Genomic DNA, 24,390 nt, shown 5'->3' on the forward strand with positions numbered 1-24,390 from the left:
AACCATGTGTTTGATAACATTCCACTAATTCCGCTTCAGACATTACCACAAGCCCGTCCTCCCCAGTTAAGGTGTCACCAACCTCCTGTGATGTGAGTGTGTGGGTCCAGTGTGTGTGCATAGAGTCAGTGCAGGAGAGTTTGTTGAAAAAGATATGTGTGTGTTGGGGTGTAAGTATGTGTGATTATCAGTGCAAGAGAGTTGCAAAATAGGGTCAAATCAGGTAGTCCGGGTATTCATTTGATTAGCTGTTCAGCAATCTTGTTTAGGAACCTTATGGCTTCGGGGTAGAAGCTGTTCAGGGTCCTGTTGTTTCCAGACTTGGTGCACGGTTACCGCTTGCCATGCGGTATCAGAGAGAACTGTCTATGCCTTGGGGACTGGAGTCTTTGACAATTATTTGGGCCTTCCTCTGACCCTGCCTGGTATAGAGGTCCTGGATGGCTGGGAGCTCAGCTCCAGAGATGTACTAGGCTGTACTCTTCGCCCTGTGTAGAGCCTTGCGGTCGGGTGCCTTGCAGTTGCCGTACCAAGTGGTGATGCAGCCAGTCAATATGTTCTCAATGGTGCAGCTGTAGAACTTTTTAAGAATCTGAGGGCCCGTGCTAAATCTTTTAAGCTTCCTGAGGGGGAAAAGGCGCTGTCGTGCCCTCTTCACAACTGTGTTGGTGTGTGTGGACCATGTTTAAATCCTTAATTCCTTAATATCAAAAGTGGACTAATGATAGTTTTTGAGTGGATTGTTCTGGGGTCAGGTTTTGTTGGCATTTCTAATCAAAGGGGGCTGATTAATCTGACTTCTAATCTGTTGTTTGGGGGGCAACTGCTACCCACGCAACGCTTCAACCTCTTATTACCTTCACAGTGCACTGTCTTTCAAAACTAGAGCACTATAGGGAATAGGGTGTCATTTGGGATGCATACCCTGTCTTTCTCTATTCTTCCCTCTTTTCCCCTCCTGTCCATCTCCATCCGTTTCTTTATCTACTAATTCTTCATTGTATGTACCTGTTTTATTTATCACACAGGTATACTGTCAGAACCTGTTTTAAAAAAAGAAAGAACATATAGATATATATATGATAATGGACTTCAGAGCAGGCTGAAGATACTGTAGCTTACTTTATATCTGTAAAAAAATGAAATTGTGTACCTAGCTGAAATAAATGTCCCCATTCCTCTCTTCTCCCCTACTTTACGTTGTAGTTTGAACAGGTGAAACAGCGTCCACTGGTGGCTGTTCAGGCTAACTACAATGCACCTTCTAGGCCTAGGGGCTTCAATGTCAAACTCGCCAATATCTCTCTGTATCTATATGCTGACTGTCCAGTATTATTACTCTGTTATTAAAACCATGTGTAAGTTTCCATTTTAAAATAAAGCAGTTTCAGGTAGATACTCATAATTTGCTTTATTTATCTTTTCAAATGTCTTATAACATTTAAAACCTGTTTTAGGTTTGCTGAATGGACGAAGTCTGGATATTTTGGGGATTGTTTGAAGATAGATCTTTGGGTATTTATTTGGTTGGTTTGGCCTATTATGCTAGAAATGATGAATTACTTTAGTGATTTGTATTAGCTGTAAAAACCATGACTCTTCTTTGTCCATGCTTGATGATGATGATGATGATGATTATTATTATTATTATTATTATAATACCAATCTAGGCTCACCTCAAAAAACAAGGCCCAGGCATCCATACAGTGTAAACTACGTATTTTGATGTTGTAAAAAATAACATTGTTTGATAATATATTCATATATTCAAGGTTGTGAGTTTAGGTCACTAAAATGATGAAAAACGTGTCAATATCATTCTTGCACCCCCTTGTGATATTTATTAAGAATCCCCATTAGCTGCTGCCAAGGTAGCAGCTACTCTCCCTGGGTCCAGCAAAATTAAGGCAGTTATATACAATTTAAAATATTACATTTCATAACATACATTTAGTGTGTTCTCTCAGGCACTACTCCACTATCACATACTTACAATACAACACCCATGTGTACGTGTGTTTAGAGTGCGTGTCTTATCGTGTGTGTGTGTGTGTGTCTCTTCACAGTCACCGCTGTTCCATAAGGTGTATTTTTATCTGTTTGTTAAATCAGATTTTATAGCTTGCACCAGTTACCTGATGTGGAATAGAGTTCCATGTTGCCATGGCTCTGTGTAGTACTATGTGCCTCCCACAGTCTGTTCTTGACTTGGGGATTGTAAAGAGGGCGCTGTCTTAGGCGTTTCACAGTACGGACATTGCAATTTCTTGCCCTGGCCACATCTGCAGTCCTCATGCCTCCTTGCATCATGCCTAAGGCACGTTCACGTAGATGAGCAGGGACACTGGGTATCTTTCTTTTGGTGTTTTTCAGAGTCAGTAGAAAAAGCCTCTTTTAGTGTCCTAACTTTTCCTAACTTTGACCTTAATTCTCTACCGTCTGTAAACTGTTAGTGTCTTAATGACCATTCCACAGGAGCATGTTCATTAATTGTTTATGGTTCATTGAACAAGCATAGGAAACAGTGTTTACACCCTTTACAATGAACATCTGTGAAGTTATTTGGATTTTTACAAATTATCTTTGAAAGATAGGGTCCTGAAAAAGGGACGTTTCTTTTTTTGCTGAGTTTATAAAGCATGCAGCATAACAGCTGCACCAACGCATAGGTACTCACACAACCAACGGACATGGGAACAATAACCGACAAAGACCGAGGGAACAGAGGGCACATACATAACATACTAATCTGGGGAAATGGGAACCAGGTTGTGTGTAATCAGACAAGACAGTCCGGGGTTGATGATACTGAATCCCGTTCAGTGAAGCCTAGAAAGCCGGTGACGTAGACCTCCGGAACTGGTGAACAGAATGAGCAGCAGTACCGGGGGGATCCGTGACAGTTAGTGACTCCATGCCTTCAGAGCCTTCTTGACTGCCAAGAGTTCCTGGTCCCCTATGTCGTAGTTCCTCTGGGTGGGGCTCAGCTGCTTAGAGTAGAAAGCACAGGACCGCAGATTTGAAGGGGTTCCGGTACGCTGGGACAGCACTGCCCCGAATCCTACTTCGGAGCGTACACCTCGACGATGAAGGGGAGTGAGGGGTCGGGATGTGCCAACACGGGAGCAGTGGTGAAACGTGCCTTCAGCGTCTCGAACGCCCTCTCAGCCTCCGCTGTCTAACGAAGTCACTGGGGACCTCCTCTCAGCAGTGAGGTAAGAGGCGCGACCACCGTGCTGGAGCCCCGGTTGAACCTACTGAAATAGTTGGCAAATCGCTGGACTGCTTTCATCGAGTTGGGGATGGGCCATGACCTGACGCGTTGCTCCTCCATCTCCACTCCCTCCGTGGAGATGAGATAGCCCAAAAAGGACACGGACCACTGGAAAAACAAACATTTCTCCTGTTTAACATATATAGATCATACTCCAACAGTCTTCTCAGCACAGATCTGACTAACGAGACATGCTGGATGCGGTCAGCAAAATAGACCAAAATGTTGTCTATATAGACCACTACGCCCCGTCCCAGCATGTCCCGTAACACTTTGTTAATGAAGGACTGGAATACTGAAAGAGCATTAGACAGGCCAAAGGGCATTACGAGATACTCGTAATACTCACATTTGTTCGATGATGGTTGGGATGAGGGGTAAAGGATAGCTGAACTTGACGGTGGCCTTGCTCAGTGTTCGATAATCAATGTAGGAGTGCAGTCCCTCATCTTTCTTCTTGACAAAAAAGAAGCATGAGGAGGCTGGTGATTTAGAGGGGTGGATAAAACTCTGCTGGAGACTCTCCTTTACATAAGTCTCCATGGCCTCAGTCTCTGCATAGGAGAGGGGATGGACATGTCCTCTCAGAAGGGCTGCGTCAGACAACAGGTCAATGGCACAGTCCCAGGGGCGATGGGGAGGCAGGTGTGTAGCCTGGGTCTTTGAGAAAACCCAGTGCAGATCCTGGTACTCCTGTGGTAAATCCATTTGAGGAGCACAGTCTGGACTTTCCACCGTAGTGGTGTTGAAAGACACCGCGAGACACCTCCCCTGACACTCCTGCGACCAACCCAGCAGTCTCCTCTCGGACCAGGAAATAACCAGGTTATGCAAACTCAACCGGGAGAGACCTAAAACAATGGGGTGCGTGGGGGTGTCTGTAATCAAGAAAGTTATCTGTTCTGAATGTCATGGGTCAGCAAAGAAACAGGAACAGTAATGTGCTGTACGAGCCCTGTCCCTGTTGGACGATTATCCAGGGCTCGAACAGGAATGGGTGATTGTAGGGGAACCAAAGGAATGCGTAATGCAGTGGCCAGTGCCACAAGAGATTCTCGGCAGCTCCGGAATCAATCAGAGCCAATGGGAGTGAAGGGCTAGGGTACTCAGGAATTTAATGGGAAAACACACTGGTTGATTTGACAGACAAGGAGAGGAGGCCTTGCACACTCTTTAGTAGGCTTAGATTGAAAACATGGCAAATAGGTGTGGCAATACCGTCCCCTATTATCCTCAGTCATTTTCCATCCAAGTTGTCAGACCCCGGTGGCTTGTCATTGTTGATAGACAATAATTGTTTCACTTCTTTCACACTCACTTTACGGAATTCAAAATTATAATGCTTGTCTTTCATAATTTAATCAGCTATACTTGGATGTGTAGTGTCAGCGTTTGTTGTTGTCATGTCATGCATAAATGTGCTAATCTTGCCAATGACAAAATTATTAAAGTTATTGGCAATATCAGTGGGTTTTGTGATGAATGAACCATCTGATTCAATGAATGATGGAGCTGAGTTTTCCTTTTGCCCCAAATTTCAATTAAGGTGCTCCGAAGTGTTTCACTATCATTATTTATGTCATTTCTCTTTGTTTCATAGTATAGTTACTTCTTCTTTTTATTCAGTTTAGTCACATGATTTCTCAATTTGCACTACGTTTGCCAATCAGTTGTGCAGCCAGACTTATTTGCCATTCCTTTTGCATCACCCCTCTTAACCATACCAATTTTTAATTCCTCATCAACCTATGGGGATTTAACAGTTTTTTACCATTGTTTTCTTAATGAGTGTATGCTTATTAGTAACTGTAATAAGCAATTTCATTAATGTCAAGTGCAGCATCTGGTTGCTTCTCATTACACTCTACAGACCAACAAATATTCTTCACATCAATAACATAGGAATCACTACAAAACTTATTTTATGACCTCTTATACATTATATTAGGCCCAGCCTTTGGACCTTCGGTTTTCCTAGATATGGCTATTATATTGCGATCACTACATCTGTCACTGGATGTGTACTGGAGGCAGAGTCAAGTGAACAGGCGCACACTTTATTCCGGCTGTCACGTCCTGACCAGTAAGGGGTTATTTGTTATTGTAGTTTGGTCAGGACTTGGCAGGGGGTGTTTGTTTTATGTGGTTCGGGCTATGTATTTAGGTAGAGGGGTGTTTGGTTTATGTGTTCCGGGGTTTGTTGGTTTATGTTCTATGTTAGTTATTTCTATGTTCTAGTCTAGTCCTTTTAGTTCTATGTTTAGGGTTTTGATGGACCTTCAATTGGAGGCAGCTGTTCCTCGTTGCTTCTGATTGAAGGTCCTATGTATAGGGGTGTTTTTGTATTGGGATTTGTGGGTAGTTGTCTCCTGTTTAGTGTCTGTTCGCCTGACAGGACTGTTAGTGTCGTTCGTTACGTTTGTATACGTGTTTTGTTTGTTTTTTCCTTCTTTTTATTTTAATAAAGAAGATGTGCATACACGTTCCCACTGCACCTTGGTCCACTTCTTACGACAGAAATGACACCGGTAAAGCACAAACAACGTGCCCAAAACACGGAACATAGACAAATGTCTGGCGCGTAACAAAATTTCCAATAGACAAAATACACATAACACAAACAATCTTACACAAAGACATGGGGAACAGAGGAATAAATACATGTAGATTGATTGGGGAATGAAAACCAGGTGTGCAGGGAACAAGACAAAACAAATGGATACATGAAAAATGGAGCGGCGATGGCTAGAAAGCCGGTGACGTCGACCGCCGAACACCCCCCCTGACACGCGGCTCCAGCGGTGCATCGACACCGGCCTCGGGGACAACCCGGAGGGCGAGGCGCAGGGCGATCCGGCCGGCGACGGTGGAACTCACGCAGCAGTTCAGGGTCCAATATATCAGCCACCGGAACCCAGCACCTCTCCTCCGGACTGTACCCCTCCCACTCCACGAGGTACTGAAGGCCCCATGCCCGACGCCTTGAATCCAGGATGGAACAGACGGAGTACGCCGGGGCCCCCTCGATGTCTAGAGGGGGCGGAGGAACCTCCCGTACCTCCGACTCCTGGAGCGGACCAGCCACCACTGGCCTGAGGAGAGACACATGGAATGAGGGGTTAATATGGTAATCGGGGGGAAGCTATAACCTGTAACATACCTCGTTCAGTCTCCTCAGGACTTTGAATGGCCCCACAAACCGCAGACCCAGCTTCCGGCATGGCAGGCGGAGGGGCAGGTTTCGGGTTGAGAGCCAGAGCCTGTCCCCCGGCGCGAACACCGGGGCCTCACTGCGGTGACGGGCCGCGCTGGTCTTTTGGCACAGCGCGGCCTGCTGGAGGTGACCATGGGCGGCTTCCCAGGTCTCCTCCGCGCATCTGAACCAATTGTCCACCGCAGGAGCCTCGGTCTGACTCTGATGCCACGGTGCCAGAACCGGCTGGTACGCCAATACACACTGAAAGGGGGAGAGGTTAGTGGAGGAGTGGCGGAGCGAGTTCTGCGCCATCCCTGCCCAGGGCACGAACGCCGCCCACTCCCCCGGCCGGTCCTGGCAATAGGACCGCAGAAACCTGCCCACATCCTGGTTCACTCTCTCCGCCTGCCCATTACTCTCGGGGTGGAAACCCGAGGTGAGGCTGATCGAGACCCCCGAACGTTCCATGAACGCCCTCCAGACTCTCGAAGTGAACTGGGGACCCCGATCAGACACTATATCCTCAGGCACCCGTGCCGGAAGACGTGTGTAAACAGGGCCTCCACAGTTTGTAGGGCCATAGGGAGACTGGGCAGAGGGAGGAGACGACAGGACTTAGAGAAACGATCCACAACGACCAGGATCATGGTGTTCCCCTGTGAGGGAGGAAGATCCGTTAGAAAATCCACCGACAGGTGTGACCAAGGCCGTTGTGGAACGGGTAGGGATGTAGCTTACCTCTGGGCAGGTGTCTAGGAGCCTTACACTGGGTGCACACCGAGCAGGAAGAAACATAAACCCTCACGTCCCGAGCCAAGGTGGGCCACCAATACTTCCCAGACAGACAGCACACCGTCCGACCGATCCCCGGATGACCAGAGGAGGGTGATGTGTGGGCCCAATAGATCAACTGGTCACGGACAGCAGATGGAACGTACTGAAACCCGACGGGACTCTGAGGTGGAGCGGGCTCTGTACGCAACACCTGCTCAATGTCCACGTCCAGCTCCCACACGACCGGCGCTACCAGGCAAGAGGCCGGGAGAATGGGAGTCTGATCCATGGGCTGCTCCTCTGTGTCATACAGCCGGGACAGTGTGTCTGTCTTCACATTCTGGGAACCTGGTCTGTAGGACAGGGTAAACACAAAACGGGTAAAGATCATGGCCCACCTTACCTGATGAGGATTCAGTCTCCTCGCTGCCCGGATGTACTCTAGGTTGCGGTGGTCAGTCCAGATGAGGAAAGGGTGTTTAGCCCCCTCAAGCCAATGTCTCCACGCCTTCAAAGCCTTAACCACAGCCAACAGCTCCCGGTCCCCCACATCATAGTTCCGCTCCGCCGGGCTGAGCTTCTTCGAGAAGAAAGCACAGGGGCGGAGCTTCGGTGGCATGCCCTAGCGCTGAGAGAGCACGGCTCCGATCCCAGCCTCTGACGCGTCCACCTCCACTATGAATGCCAAAGAGGGATCCGGATAGGCCAGCACGGGAGCCGAGGTAAACAGAGCTCTCAGGTCCCCAAAAGCCCTGTCCGCCTCAACCGACCACTGCAGACGTACAGGGCCCCGCTTCAGCAGTGAGGTAATGGGAGCAGCCACCTGGCCAAAACCCCGGATAAATCTCCGGTAGTAATTGGCAAACCCTAAAAATCGCTGCACCTCCTTTACCGTGGTGGGACTTGGCCAATTACACACGGCTGCTATGCGGTCACTCTCCATCTCCACCCCTGATGTGGAAATGCGATACCCTAGGATGGAGATGGCCTGCTGAAAGAACAGGCCTTTCTCGACGTACAGGTCATGCTCCAACAGTCGTCCAAGTACCTTGCGCACCAAGGACACATGCTCGGCGTGTGTAGCGGAGTATATCAGAATGTCATCGATATACACCACTACACCTTGCCCGTGCAGGTCCCTGAAAATCTTGTCTACGAAGGATTGGAAGACTGATGGAGCATTCATCAACCCGTACGGCATGACGAGGTACTCATAATGCCCTGAGCTGGTACAAAACGCCGTCTTCCACTCGTCTCCCTCTCGGATATGCACCAGATTGTACGCTCTCCTGAGATCCAGTTTAGTGAAGAAGCACGCCCCGTGCATTGACTAAATCGCCGTGGTGATAAGAGGTAGCGGGTAACTGTACCTCACAGTGATTTGATTGAGACCTCTATAGTCAATGCACGGGCGCAGACCTCCATCCTTCTTCGCAAAAAAGAAACTCGAGGACGCGGGTGAAGTGGAGGACCGAATGTACCCCTGACGCAGGGATTCGGAGTCATATGTCTCCATAGCCACCGTCTCCGCTTGCGACAGGGGATACATGTGACTTCTGGGAAGTGCAGCATCTACCATGAGATTTATCGCACAATCCCCCCGTCGATGGGGTGATAATTGAGTCGCCTTCTTCTTACAGAAGGCGAGAGCCAAATCGGCATATTCTGGGGGAATGCGCACGGTGGAGACGTGGTCTGGACTTTCCACTGTGGTAGCACCAACGGAAACCCCTACACACCTCCCGAGCACTCTCACGACCACCCCGTGAGAGCCCTCTGTTGCCAGGAAATGGTGGGGTATGACGAGCCAACCAGGGAAGGCCTAGTACCACGGGAAACGCAGGAGAGTCAATGAGAAAGAGACTGATTCTCTCCTCATGACCCCCCTGTGTCTCCATGGCCAGGGAGATGGTGGCTTCCCTGATTAGCCCGGACCCTAATGGTCGACTATCCATTAGGGTCCGGGCTAATAATGGGGATCCCTAAACTAAGTGCTAACGCTCTGTCGATAAAATTCCCAGCTGCGCCTGAATCGACGAGCGCCTTATGCTGGGAATGCAGGGAGAACTCAGGGAAACAAACAGGTACAAACAGGTGGACAACAGAGGACTCTGGCTGAGAGTGCAGACTCACCTGGGGTGATGTCAGAGTACCCTGCTTGCTGCCTCGACTCCCAGAGGGACCAACCCGGCACCGACCAGCAGTGTGCCCTCTGCGGCCACAGATGGTGCACGTGAAGGCCCCTCCTCCAGCCTCCTTACACGCAGCCCCTCCCAACTCCATGGGCACCGGAGCGGGAGTGCTGAGAGATGGAATCGACAGAGCCCCCTCAAGACGTCCATGGATGACCAGCAGGTTATCCAACCGGATAGACAGATCCACCAGTTGGTCAAAGGTGATGGTGGCATCCCTGCAGGCCAACTCCTGTCGGACGTCCTCACATAGGCTGCGTCGATAGTGGTCAATGAGGGCCCTGTCGTTCCATCCTGCTCCGGCAGCCAAGTTCCGGAACTCCGCCGCGAAATCCTGTGTGCTCCTCGTCCCCTGCCTCAAATGGAAAAGTCGTTCCCCCGCCGCTCTACCTTCGGGCGGATGGTCGAAGACGGCCCGGAAGCGGCGGGTGAACTCCTCCAAGTGGTCCAATGCCGCGTCTCCTCTCCCCACACGGCGTTTGCCCACTCCAGAGCTCTCCCCGAGAGGCATGAGATGAGGACGGATACTCTCTCCCTTCCTGAGGGAGCTGGGTGAACGGTGGCCAGGTATAGGTCCAGTTGTAACAGGAACCCCTGGCACTGTGCGCTGACGGGTAGAGATAACCCCGGTTGAGCTGGTCTAGGCGCTGGAGAGACTTCCTGTCTCTCCCAGCGGTCCATAGTCTGGACAACGCGATCCATCATGGCACCGAGATGATGGAGCATAGCCGCGTGTTCCTGGACGCGTTCCTCAACTCCTCTGACCGGGGTACCTGCTCCTGCTGACTCCATGGTAGTTGTAATATTCTGTCACTGGATGTGTACTGGAGGTGTAGTCAGGTGCAGGAGAGCAGAGTCAAGTGAACAAGCGCAGACTTTATTCCGGTAAAATAGCAAAAGCACAAACAACGTGCCCAAAACACGGAACATAGACAAATGTCTGGCGCGTAACAAAATTTCCAATAGACAAAATACACGTAACACAAACAATCTTACACAAAGACATTATGGGGAACAGAGGACTTTCCTTTCGATGCCTAGGTCTAGGCGTTGCTGTGGGTCATCACTAGTTAACACAGCGATAATGTCATAAACCCTGCCTATATTTCCACAATTTCTGTTCTTAAAATGTGATTTAAAGCTGAACCCCTATGTTAACTCTGACCTTAACCACACTGCCAATCTTATGCCTAACCCTAACCTTACATTTTTGTTTTCAGCATTTTTATGATATAGCCAATTTTGACTTTGTGGCTTTGTTATATAGATGTCAGGTTTAGGGGACATGTGTGGCTCTGGTACCCACCAACATTTTCGTGTATAAATCAATCTGTGGACACCTAGATCGAAATTGCTTGCATTGACCGATAGCCCAGGCTCCCACAGACACAGTAATATATGTGTATTTTAGGATTCTGAAACCACTTGAAGCTGGGATTTGCCTGAACCCTACGCCACAGCCACTGACAAAGCACATGCCTGCAATCCTTACATCGTAGCACAGCAGGAGAGAGTAGTTTAATCACTATAGCAGAGATGGATTTATAGCCATTAATCTAAAATAATTCATAGATTTTAATTCTTAAGAGTCTATTGCCGCACCCGTGCGTCTATCTATGGTGGCCGAGCTACATCGGTGTTTGTCAGACCATGAGACATCCCAAAAATTGGTATTCTCACAAAAACGGTTTGCTCTATGACCCCCACAAGTGTCACTGGGCTCATCTGAAGGTAACCCATACAAACAAATGTAAGTATAGAGGTCGTTTTGTGGCAATAAAAATAAGGGGTTAAATATGTGGCCAAAAAAACAAAATATTATATCTCCTAGATATAGGACAGACACTTCCAAACCTGTCTTTATAAATGTGTTATTCAATGCGTTTCTATGTGCTAAAGTAGTAAAGGCCAAATTCAATATTTTATCAAATCATTTTTTACATAAAATACCTAAAGGGGTCCAAAAATTCCAAATCTATTTGCTAAATGATCCATGGGATGACCATTTAAAAAAAAATCTATTAAGTTATCTATTAAGTTAGCTATTAAATCTATTAAGTTATCCTCCCCCAACGGCTTAGACTTTTAGAGGTTTTCATGTTATCCATATCGTTGGAGACTGCCGAAGTTTACAGACACCGGCCATATTCAACCGGTGTTGAGCGTTAGTAAATTCATCAGTTCTGCGCTTTGCCACACTCAGATGAGAGTGCTCTGAAATCGAACAGATAGCCAGAGCGAATTTACGAACGCACCTTAAAATAGAGCTCCATGAGACGTTCACAGCAATGGGAGCAGATGTTTTGATCAAGAGACACCTTTAGAAAATATGCACATTTACTCTAACACTAAACATACAGATACGTATTTCACGGTTATAAGGAAGGTGAAATCTTATAGTTAGTAGTTTCATAGTTTTCTAAATACAGTATAATCAAATGATAAGTAATTTCAACCCTTATTCATACAGTTTTGTTGAATAGGAAATACATCATATACTGTAAAATATTTCATATTTTCATATTTGTATCGTATTTGTACTGTGTACTTGAGTTTGTGTCGTCAAAAGTGACTACACCTCATCAATGTATAGCTATTTTTAACAGAAAGGTGGGAATTTATCCTTTGTTGTAGTATGGAGAATTACTAGTTATTGTTTAAGGTCAAGGTCCTCTAAATAATTACTTTTGGGATTTCGTAGATTATATTTTAGATTACATTTAGTTACAGTTAACTGTTTATAGTGGAAACCGTTGCTATGGGCAACTGTAATTCCACAATTTTGCCATCGCCCATGGGATTCACAATTGGACAGTTTTACTTGTCAGTTAGAGAAATATCATATTTTGATTCGTAACAATCAACGTCAATTAATGTTGGTGCTATGTCATTGGTTATTTTGCATTTAAAGACACCGCCTCCTGGAATAAAGCCACGCCACGAGTTATTTCGTTTGTCTTGTGTGGGAGAGAGTTGCGCGAGTGGAAGTTGTGAAATAAGACAGTGATTGTTTTGTTACGGGTCTTTCCTATGTTGATTTGCTCTCTTCCCATCCACCGCAACAGACCCTGGCCTGCAAGTATTGGTGCAACAAGTTGCATAGCGTCCTGGCTTGATGATGGGAGAAGAACCTGCGACGAGGCAAGTGTACTGTTTAGTTGTGGGACAATGCTATGCTACTAACATAAACCGCTAGGTAGAACGAGCTCATCTATTCAATCCCAGTTCACTTGTTTCTAGTTTCGATATTGTTCCAACCATAGACACCATATAACACTTAAACACTGTCTGCTTGCTGTAGAAATGCCGTGACAATAACTGGTGGGGTAGGCTAGAGTAGAACGGGAGGAAAAGGGACAGTTTTATTTTGTACAAATGAATGGCCTTGGGACATTCTGTTGTAGAGAGACAGAGATGTCTGACGCTGGCTCAGACGAGGAGTTGGAGCTTCCCGCACGGATGGAGGAGGGGAGTCACAACGGGAGTATCAGAAAGGTGAGGGATACGCAGTTGTAGTTTCAAAAACACTGTACTGTACCAACACCGTTTATTACACTTCCCAAACGGAAAATTGACAGCATCTGCTATGACAGTACAATAATATTAAAATCAATACCAGATCAAATATGTACTCTTCAAAGGTATTTATTATTGACATGCATTTCCATGCAGTGTCATTACTGAATCGTTGACAGATTCATTGAGGGGTATCCTGGACCTGCATTGAGTTGCCTTATGTTGGTAAACTTTTGGTGACTTAGGTTGGGGGTCTGCTATTGCATCATGGGGGGTAGATTGGAGTAGGATACTGTCCAGTTGGGAGGTGTCATGGTACTGATGGTATGTGGCTAGGAGAGCCTAGTTACCCCATTTCACCCCCTGCTGTACCCCTGCTGTCCCCTGGCTTGGGCCTGGAGCACAGCTATGGCAGAGCTGGGGCAGTGGGCTGGGGCCCTGGGTCTGGAGCACAGCTATGGCTGAGCTGGGGCCCTGGGTCTGGAGCACAGCTATGGCTGAGCTGGGGCAGTGGGCTGGGGCCCTGGGTCTGGAGCACAGCTATGGCTGAGCTGGGGCTGGGGCCCTGGGTCTGGAGCACAGCTATGGCTGAGCTGGGGCTGGGGCCCTGGGTCTGGAGCACAGCTATGGCTGAGCTGGGAGGCTTGAAACTGGAGCATGGCTTTGGCTGAGCTGGGAGGCTGGATCAGGGGACTGAAGCATGGCTATGGCTGAGCTGGGAGGCTGGATCAGGGGACTGAAGCATGGCTATGGCTGAGCTGGGAGGCTGGATCAGGGGACTGAAGCATGGCTATGGCTGAGCTGGGAGGCTGGATCAGGGGACTGAAGCATGGCTATAGATGAGCTGGGGCTGGAGGCTTGGAACTGGAGCACAGCTATGGCTAAACTGGGAGAATGGAGCAGGGGACTGAAGGCAGGCTGCTGGAGCATGGCTAGGCTAGTACCCTAATCCCTACAAGCACTCTGAGGATTACTGGGTGCACGCTCAAAAAACAACTCACAGAGAGGGGGATGAAGGAAGGTGGGAGAGGGAAGGAAATGGAGAGCGGGTTGGTTTAGGGGGGGTCCTATCGCATCTGACCACAGAACATCAACTGTCATTTTCTGTTCATTTCCCAACGTACATGTCTTGTCCTTTATCAGCAGACTGAAGGAAGACTACAGTGGAGTCGGGTGTCTGTAACAGGTAGCCCTGGGTTTGAGACCCCAGTCCAGCTCTACTCATAGTATGGTGCAGCATCATCATCAGACACTAGTACAGTCCTGATCTAGGCTCTGATCTCCTAGCAGCAAGTGGCAATTGCTCACCCCATTACCAGTGACGATAGCTCACTCATCTTAGAAGCCTCATGTCTTCTAAGATGAGATCTCAGAGCCAATCTTAGCCACTTCTAGACGTGGTGGGGGGATGAAGTTAGTGTTGGAGAAAAGAGCGCTGCTAACTTTTGGTGGCTGTATTTCAATCGTAGGCAGGGGTCAGGTGTAAGAGGTATTCCTAGTCTCCTCCGCTCCGTGGGCCGTGACGTCTAAGGACTTACCTCACAGCAGGTTACTGACAGGTCTACTGGGGCTTGGTCTCTTGGCAACCATCGCCACGGGGATCCTGTTGCCAATGTTGTAGGCTATCTGATCCTAACTATGATGGAGGAGGGTGGTCTTAACCCCTTACACATGTGAATTGGCCTATATGGATAGGGCCAAATTTGAAATGTTTCAAACACAAGAAATATGGAGAGCATATGCATAACCATGGTAGCAATTTAATGGGAACAGTTTGGAGATTATGGGAACATTAGATTAAAGGTGAGGACACAACAGTTCATCTGACACAAGACTGAATCCAAACATTACACTGAATTTCATGTTTATTTTACATTTACTGTACTTTTCGCTGCATTTGTTGAAAACAAAATCTGAAAATACTCAGGATACATTCAGTAACATAAGAAAATGATTGGAGAATTTGGGGTGAGCGGTCTAACTGGTGTTTCCAAGTGACCGCACACCTTATCTAAAGTGTACACAGTTCTTAAGTAATTTCAATGCACTTTTATGACTCAAAGAAGTCTTCAGCTATAAGGTGCTTTTTGGCGCTCTCCTAGCTGTGCCGTTGAGGAATTAGAGCGAGTGCACTTGTAGTTGTGTTTAGAACACAGACCTACATACCTGCCTTTACACAATAACTGTTGTTTTTACGCAATCCAAAAACATCCATTATAAATTGCAATCTGGGTCAGGTGGGAATAATTTGAAGCTTGTTCTATTGCCAACATGAGTAGCTAAATGTATAAAATACTATCTTAGTACTTAGCTACTATGGCCTATTTATTGCCTTACCTCCTTACTCCATTTGCACACACTGTATGTAGATTTTTCTATTGTGTTATTGACTGTACGTTTGTTTATTCCATGTGTAACTCTGTGTTGTCGCACTGCTTTGCTTTATCTTGGCCAGGTCTCAGTTGTAAATGTGAACTTATTCTCAACTGGCCTACCTGGTTAAATAAAGGTAAAATAAAAAGTGTTAGGCTTTCACAAGGCAATTCAGAGAAGCAGATTGTAATTTTGGTGCGCATAGAATAGTCGTGAGTGCGTTGTCCGCGGCAGATTTTCTTCATAATATAACAAAGCACAGGTTCACTGTGTTCAGGACAACCCAGGGTATAATGCCATGTCATCTTGTAACTGTACATCAAACATAGTAGTGATAAACGTTGACACTATATTACATTAGTTTTATGATATTGAAATGTGAAGTGCACATTTGGACTCACGGGTGTTTGACTTGCTTGTATGACATCAAAGTGGTATTTATTATAATCCTCAATGTCTCATCTTTCAAAATGCATTGAGTCCTCGTAATTTACACTATTTCCCTCACCCGGACAACAAAGGTTGCCCAACTAGCGGTAGGGATGTGGGCAACTTCTTGTCGTGCTCAAGTTCAGACCGGCTGTCAGTCAAAACTCATACAGAGCTGTGAGGTGGAGACTCTGATGTCATGTAGAGCATGTTACTGTACAGCCATTGCATTCCAATTTAGGCGCTTACTGGTGTTCAAATCTGCCGTTTTTAACCCGTACACAAGTGTGAAGGGTTAATCACTCATACTTAATCAGGGAGGGAAACTAACGAGGTGCTCAGATGCATGTCTAACCTGCAGCATCACAGCCTTAATACAGACCGTCCTTTATTAACCATGTCTAACCTGCAGCATCACAGCCTTAATACAGACCGTCCTTTATTAACCATGTCTAACCTGCAGCATCCCAGCCTTAATACAGACCGTTCTATATTAACCATGTCTAACCTGCAGCATCCCAGCCTTAATACAGACCAGCCTTTATTAACCATGTCTAACCTGCAGCATCCCAGCCTTAATACAGACCAGCCTTTATTAACCATGTCTAACCTGCAGCATCCCAGCCTTAATACAGACCAGCCTTTATTAACCTGCAGCATCACAGACTTAATACAGACCGTTCTATATTAACCATGTCTAACCTGCAGCATCCCATCCTTAATACAGACCGTTCTACATTAACCATGTCTAACCTGCAGCATCCCAGCCTTAATACAGACCAGCCTTTATTAACCATGTCTAACCTGCAGCATCCCAGCCTTAATACAGACCAGCCTTTATTAACCATGTCTAACCTGCAGCATCCCAGCCTTAATACAGGCCGTCCTATATTAACCATGGTGTCTGGTGTATGTAATGTATATTTAACAGACAGAGAAACGGGAGTTTTGGAAATGTATAGTAGGAATCGGTGAAACTACATGAAACACTAAGAGAAAATGTCCTCCTTTCCCTGTACTGTGGTCCTGTGTGACTCAGTTGGTAGAGCATGGTGTTTGCAACGCCAGGGTTGTGGGTTCGATTCCCACGGGGGACCAGTACAGAGAAAAGAATGTATGAAATGTATGCATTCACTACTGTAAGTCGCTCTGGATAAGAGCGTCTGCTAAATGACTAAAATGTAAATGTATTTATTACAGGGATTTGTAATGTAATCTGCTGAACAGTCCACCAACCCCTACCTGTTCGGCTAGGAGTACTCTGTTTTACCTGCAGTTGGTGTTTAATAGACGCTTATTATACACAAATTGATGTAAACTAGAACTACACATAGGGCCTACACACAAGCAAACAGACAAACATATGTGCTTTAGCATGTTATGCATCATCCACAATCTATTTCCCCCCCCCCCCCTCCAGGGTTGTGATCCGTGTTCCCAGACCCAGCGCAGTAAGCTCCAGCACCGTAGAGCTCGTATCAACCAGCAGATCAACAAGGAGATGAGGATGAGGGCTGGGGCTGAAAACCTCTTCAGGTGAGCTGGGGTGGCTGAGGGAAGGGACAGGTCATTGTACCAGTGGCCAAATACTGTCTCTGATCCTGTGTGTACACTGTCCTCCCAGGCAGCTCTGGGGCACATCCACTTCCTCCGCTGTGGTGGGAGAATGAACCCAGATCCCCACTACCTGTGGAAACATTGAGCTGTATCACATATAAAACTAGCAGATGGATCTACCAAACTATTTTAGGGTGTATGGGGAACGCCTCCAAAACACACCACCTTGTTTTATGGCTCTGTGTGGTCAATCGGCAGGTTTGATTCCATTAATTATTTACCCCCCCCCTCAGTTTTAAAGTATAATTTGCCAGTTGGATGGTCTGAACTTGTACAGTTATAATACAGCTTGTTCTCATTCTGTCTCCTCTAAAGTAATTCCGGTTTTATTTGAGAGAAAGGAGGAAGAAAGAGGCTGGTGGCAGGACATCAAAGCTGACCTAGGGATTTATAGCACATCAAACCAACCTCTCAGAGCATTAGTGTCATTCTGATCCTTTCAGTCAAATTCATCCCACGCTTGTATACGTACAGTGTTACTGTGGAAGCCCCTGAAGGACATGCTGTGTCTGAGTGGTTATGTAGAGGAGCAGCGCTATGATACGTTGGACACTGTCTTTAACATCCACGTTCATCAGAAATGATGAGGAGCAGGAGATTGGGGAGAGGTGACGTAGCACTGAATTAAAGCAGAGCAGTGTGCTTCCTTTTTCTTCAGTGGGTTGTTTAGCTGCTGAGTCAGGCTGTAATAAGATGAACAACATCAAGCTAATTGAAAGAAAACCAACCCTCCCTCCCCTCACTTGTTTTTTTAGGTTTTGAGAAAAGCTAGCATACAGGAAATCTAGAATAAGATTAGCCTAGTCATTGAATTAGTAGAGATGTTATGCACCATGTATCCCGTCCACCAGCTTTTTATAGTTGATTCAGAGTCCTCTGAGGCTAGGACATGACTCAAATTGTCCTACTTGAGAATTTGCAGCTTGGCTCTATAGAGACGACCACTATGGCAGGGCTCTATGCTGACCTTTTTTACAAGGAGCACGTGCGCTTAAATTGAGACATTTGGTATTTAAGCTGATGCTCCTAAATTAAAAGTCCAGGTCGCACAGTAAATATTTAGGCCAATATGTGTGTTAAATGGTTGCACTTTAGATGACACCCCCCTAGTAGCACCAAGTCCTTTCCTTTCCTTCCCCTCTATTGAGACTGGATTACAGAGACCCCTGGTACCCTGTCAGCCACCATCAACAGGCTCGTCTTCCCCTCTATTGAGACTGGATTACAGAGACCCCTGGTACCCTGTCAGCCACCATCAACAGGCTCGTCTTCCCCTCTATTGAGACTGGATTACAGAGACCCCTGGTACCCTGTCAGCCACCATCAACAGGCTCGTCTTCCCCTCTATTGAGACTGGATTACAGAGACCCCTGGTACCCTGTCAGCCACCATCAACAGGCTCGTCTTCCCCTCTATTGAGACTGGATTACAGAGACCCCTGGTACCCTGTCAGCCACCATCAACAGGCTCGTCTTCCCCTCTATTGAGACTGGATTACAGAGACCCCTGGTACCCTGTCAGCCACCATCAACAGGCTCGTCCAGCTGCTGCACCTTTCCCTTCCCATGCAGAGAAAGATTTTCCCAGGGAGGGCAGTTGTCTGCAGGAATCTCATCTCTGATTTTCTGGGTTTCATTGGGAGGCATGTTTATCCTCACCAGTGTCCCACACCCACATGTGTAATGGAAGTAGTTCAGTGAACCGTCTTCAGGTGATTGGTAGCCTAGCCTTGCCTGAGACCTGAAGACTTGCATTAGCTCCGACCTAGTCATTTGGTGTGATGCAGGACTCTCGGGTTCAAAGCCAGTCACGTGTGTGTGTACACACACGATGCGTTGTCTGTGAACTGGTTTGTGGTGGTAGGAGCTAGGGTGAGGAGGGGAAAGGGAGTGACCGAGACTAATGAAGGATGATTGGAGAACCTAGGAGGGGAGGGGGTATATCTCATTAGAGCTTCTGATTGGCTGATAAAGATGTCATATGTGGTGGCATGCTGGTGTAACAGGACAGTGTGGTTATATACTGTGGGCTGGTGTAACAGGACAGTGTGGTTATATACTGTGGGCTGGTGTAACAGGACAGTGTGTTTATATACTGTGGACTGGTGTAACAGGACAGCGTGTTTATATACTGTGGGCTGGTGTAACAGGACAGCGTGTTTATATACTGTGGGCTGGTGTAACAGGACAGCGTGTTTATATACTGTGGGCTGGTGTAACAGGACAGCGTGTTTATATACTGTGGGCTGGTGTAACAGGACAGCGTGTTTATATACTGTGGGCTGGTGTAACAGGACAGCGTGTTTATATACTGTGGGCTGGTGTAACAGGACAGTGTGTTTATATACTGTGGGCTGGTGTAACAGGACAGTGTGTTTATATACTGTGGGCTGGTGTAACAGGACAGCGTGTTTATATACTGTGGGCTGGTGTAACAGGACAGCGTGTTTATATACTGTGGGCTGGTGTAACAGGACAGCATGTTTATATACTGTGGGCTAGTGTAACAGGACAGCGTGTTTATATACTGTGGGCTGGTGTAACAGGACAGTGTGTTTATATGCTGTGGGCTGGTGTAACAGGACAGCGTGTTTATATACTGTGGGCTGGTGTAACAGGACAGCGTGGTTATATACTGTGGGCTGGTGTAACAGGACAGTGTGTTTATATACTGTGGACTGGGATCTCTGTGATGTGGAGAGAAGTGTCTGTCGGATACCATGACAACGAAGTGATGCCTCTGAGTTTGAGGAACGTTCTAAAATGTTAGCGTTGTTTACATCAGATCAGCCAGTCATCCACAATAACGAAAGCTTATGTCACCAAACACACTGCTGCCTGTTGTCCATTTGACAAATGCCCATGGACAAAATGCATTACCCTGTTTCTGTATGGTATTTTTATATATTGTGTTAGTATGGTGTGTTTGTATAATAAAATCTGATATGAACATGTTTGTGTTGCAGAGCCACCACTAACACCAAGGTAAAGGAGACTGTGGCTCTAGAGCTGAGCTTTGTCAACTCTAACCTGCAGCTACTGAAGGAAGAGCTAGAGGAACTCAACAGCAATATGGAGGTCTACCAGACCGAGAGGTAACATGTGAACAACAAGATCTCATAGTTTCACTTAGAAATTTGATTTATGATGAACGTCTTTTTTTATGCATTAATTCCATGTGGTTACCAAGGTTAATTCCACGTGGTTACAGGGTTAAAACAGAAACCAATCAAAAGGTTACATTTAGGTATTCATTCCAATTGGCTAATGGAAAATTCCACCTGAGAACTTTTGGTATTTGTTTCATTAGTCCATTGTTGACATAGTCCCAAAATGTTTTGCTGGTCAGCAATCAAGTTGTCAAGATATGCAACTTTCAAAATACAGAAATCATCCCTGTGTGATGCATTTTGCATCATATGATGTGTCATACAGGGATGATTTCTGTATTTTGAAAGTTGCATATCTTGACAACTTGATTGCTGAACAGCAAAACATTTTGGGACACTATCAACAATGGATGAATAGTTTTTTGGTGGAGTTTTCCTTTAAGGTTAGGGCCATGGTTTGGGGAAGGCTTCACAAAACAAGACGCTGTTTACATGAAGTATCATCAAGTATTCTCCCGGCTTGTTAGAGCATTGTGAACTGCCATGGTGCAGTGATCAGAGTAGCATGAGTTCGCACCAGTGCTGGGCAATAATATTGCTATTTTTGTTTTGTGAGTGCCAATGAAGGCATATCTCCATTCTCAGGACCTTTTTTTAAAACGTCCGTAATTGAAGTCTGTTTCTAGTGATCAGCCTGGTGTAAAAGCACACACCCTGGTGCAGGGTGCGAACACACAATGCGATGGCCTATTTGCTCTAATTATAGCCTAATGAGTGGCCTGGAATGCCAGTTGTGTGTGTGTGTGTGTGTGTGTTAGCCAGGCACACTTCTGAGATTTCTTCCATCCTAGCTGAAGCTCAGGGTCACGAGGGGGACAAATCCTGTGATTACTGTCATTAATTACCCCGTGGGGTGGGGTGGGGTTAATGCAGTGTGTTGTGGTATTAGAGGAGTGAGGGGCTACTGGCCAATATAGTTACTGTAATAATATGGGCAGGGAGGTTTTGGTTTTTCTGTGGAGGTTTGTGACAAATGTCATTTAACACATGTGTTGGTCTCTCTCCTTAAGTGAAGCCATCAATGTTCCCATGATCCCACTGGGTCTGAAGGAGACCAAGGAAGTGGACCTCACTGTCCCTCTCAAGGTAAGGACGATAGGACCTTACGGCCTCCCTCAAGGTGAGGACAATGGATAACATCTCTTGCTCGTTCTCAGTACTCACTTTATTTAAAATAAAGATGTGTTTAAAATGTATCTCTTATTTTTCTTCACTCTGTCAGGACATTATATGTGAGCACTATGGAGAGGACAGCTCTTTGTTTGAGAAGGAGATCAAGGAGTTTATGGAGCTCAGACAGGTTAGATACCCTCAGCTTGAAATGCTAATTAACTGCTCATGCTGTTGAAGATGCTGCCACCTAGTGGATGTATGACATTGAGTACGGTTACATGCACACAGTAACGTGATTATAATGGATGGTCAGATTAATATAATAGTTCGATTATAACCTTTACATGCTTTGCAAGAAGAATGCTTTTCCTAATAATCCTGTTTACATGGACACATCTGAAATCAGGCTACCTGATGACACTGATAAATGCAGAAAATCACCAATCAAAATAAAGCTTTTACCACAGCGGCCATGTTATTTTTGGGAATCATATTTGATTCTGAGTTCGGACATATAAAGTTTGTATGTGAAAATTACTTCTAAGACTTCAGTTGTTCCGAACTCACGTCGCTAAAGAGGAAGGCTCTCGGCTGGTGCTAGCACATGCACAGCTGGAATGCCTATTTCTTTTTTTTTTTTTAAGGTGTTTACATGTCCTAATGATTTGAAAGATTGCTCAGAAAACCAGGTGTTTTAATTGACGTAGGTTTACTTCGATTTGGACTTTACGCCAATTAAGATAAGCAGAGTAAGGTGTTTGCATGACTATTGTGTAATCTGACTACTGCCATAATCATTTTAATATCCAATTATTACTGTGCATGTAAATGTACTCAGTGACTATTGGCTGACTGGTTGATCCTCAGTGGCTGTAAATATCCATGTTATATGTATGTTGTTATTCCATGTTGTGTTAATGTGCATAGTAATTGTGTGTTTGTTGTCAACAGGCCATGCGCACCCCCAGTCGTAATGAAGCAGGTTTGGAGCTTCTGATGGAGTATTATAACCAGCTGTACTACCTGGACCAGAGGTTCTTCCCCCCACACAGAACACTAGGAGTCCACTTCCACTGGTACACACCCAAACCAGACGTGCGCATACACACACACACACACTGCAACCCACTGCATGCATGCATGCACACACACCCTCACAGGTCTCTTACTCCTCTCTCTCATGTCTCATCCTCTGTTTCTCTCCCTTCTCTCAATTCAAAGGGCTTTATTGGCATTGGAAACATATGTTAACATTGCCAAAGCAAGTGAAATGGATAATAAACAAAAGTGAAATGAACAGTGAACATTACACTCAAACATTCCAAATGAATAGACATTTTAAATGTCATATTATGTGTGTATATATATATATATATATATATATATATATATATATATATATATATATATATATATATATATATATATATATATATATATACAGTGTTATAATGATGTACAAAAGGGAAAATAAATAAACAGAAATATGGGTTGTATTTACAGTGGTGTCTGTTCTTCACTGGTTCCCCTTTTCTTGTGGCAACAGCACATCTTGCTGCTGTGTTGGCACGCTGTGGTATTTCACCCAATGTATATGGGAGTTTATCAAAATTGGGTTTGTTTTTTAATTCTTTGTGGGTCTGTGTGATCTGTAGGGAATATGTCTCTAAAATGGTCATACATTTGGCAGGAGGTTAGGAAGTGCAGCTCAGTTTCCACCTCATTTTGTGGGCAGTGTGCACATAGGCGGTCTTCTCTTGAGAGCCAGGTCTGCCTACGGCGGCCTTTCTCAATAGCAAGGCTATGCTCACTGAGTCTGTACATAGTCAAAGCTTTCCTTACGTTTGGGTCAGTCAGTGGTCAGGTATTCTGACACTGTGTACTCTCTGTTTAGGGCCAAATAGCATTCTCATTTGCTGTTTTTTTTGTTAATTACTTGACACATTGGAAAGAATTATCTTTTTGTTTTCTCATGATTTGGTTGGGTTTAGTTATGTTGCTGTCCTGGGGCTCTGTGGGGTCTGTTTGTGAGCAGAGCCAGCTTGGTTAGGGGACTCATCTCCAGGTTCATCTCTCTGTAGGTGATGGCTTTGTTATGGAAGGTTTGGGAATCTTTTCCTTTTAGGTGGTTGTAGAGTTCAACGGCTCTTCTCTGAATTTTGATAATTGGCTGGTATCAGCCTAATTCTGCTCTGCAAGCATTATTTGGTGTTTTAATTTGTACACTGAGGATATTTGTGCATAGCCTCAATTTGGTGTTTGTCCCTTTTTTTCTCTTTTTGTTGTTGTGAATTCTTGGTTGGTGAGCGGACCCCAGACCTCATAACCATAAAGGACAATCGGTTCTATAACCGATTCAATTATTTTTATTTTTTTGCCAGATCTTATTTGGTATGTTGAATATTGTTACTTTAGATGGTGTAGAAGGCCCTTCTTGCCTTGTCTCTCAGATCGTTCACAGCTTTGCGGAGTTCCCTGGGGCGTTGATGTTTAGGCCGAGGTATGTATAGTGTTTTGTCGGCTCTAGTTTGTATTTGTGGTCCTCGCAACTGCACCTGTTTTGGAACAACCATTATTTTTGTCTTACTGCGATTTACTGCCAGGGCCCAGGTCTGACAGAATCTGTGCAGAAGATCTAGGTGCGGCTGTAGGCCCTCCTTGGTTGGGGGCAGAAGCACCAGATCATCAGACATTTGACTTCAGATTCTAGCCGGATGCTGCAGACTGTTCTAGAGCC

At 45.8% G+C, this 24,390-nt stretch overlaps 1 protein-coding gene across 1 annotated transcript in view; it reads left to right on the forward strand.

Annotated features, from left to right (window-relative positions):
• Positions 1-12,388: 12,388 nt before the first annotated feature.
• LOC115158663 (rhophilin-1-like) overlaps positions 12,389-24,390 on the forward strand; it is a 28,495-nt gene continuing 16,493 nt past the window's right edge. The window contains exons 1-7 of the mRNA XM_029707855.1: positions 12,389-12,577; positions 12,841-12,931; positions 17,175-17,290; positions 20,337-20,465; positions 21,551-21,626; positions 21,763-21,840; positions 22,605-22,729. Of these exons, the coding sequence (XP_029563715.1) occupies positions 12,552-12,577; positions 12,841-12,931; positions 17,175-17,290; positions 20,337-20,465; positions 21,551-21,626; positions 21,763-21,840; positions 22,605-22,729 (641 nt within the window). The 5' untranslated portion in view covers positions 12,389-12,551. The remainder of the gene's footprint in view (positions 12,578-12,840; positions 12,932-17,174; positions 17,291-20,336; positions 20,466-21,550; positions 21,627-21,762; positions 21,841-22,604; positions 22,730-24,390) is intronic.

Source organism: Salmo trutta, chromosome 22 (assembly GCF_901001165.1).
Source record: "Salmo trutta chromosome 22, fSalTru1.1, whole genome shotgun sequence".
In the NCBI taxonomy this organism is placed as follows: Eukaryota; Metazoa; Chordata; class Actinopteri; order Salmoniformes; family Salmonidae; genus Salmo; species Salmo trutta.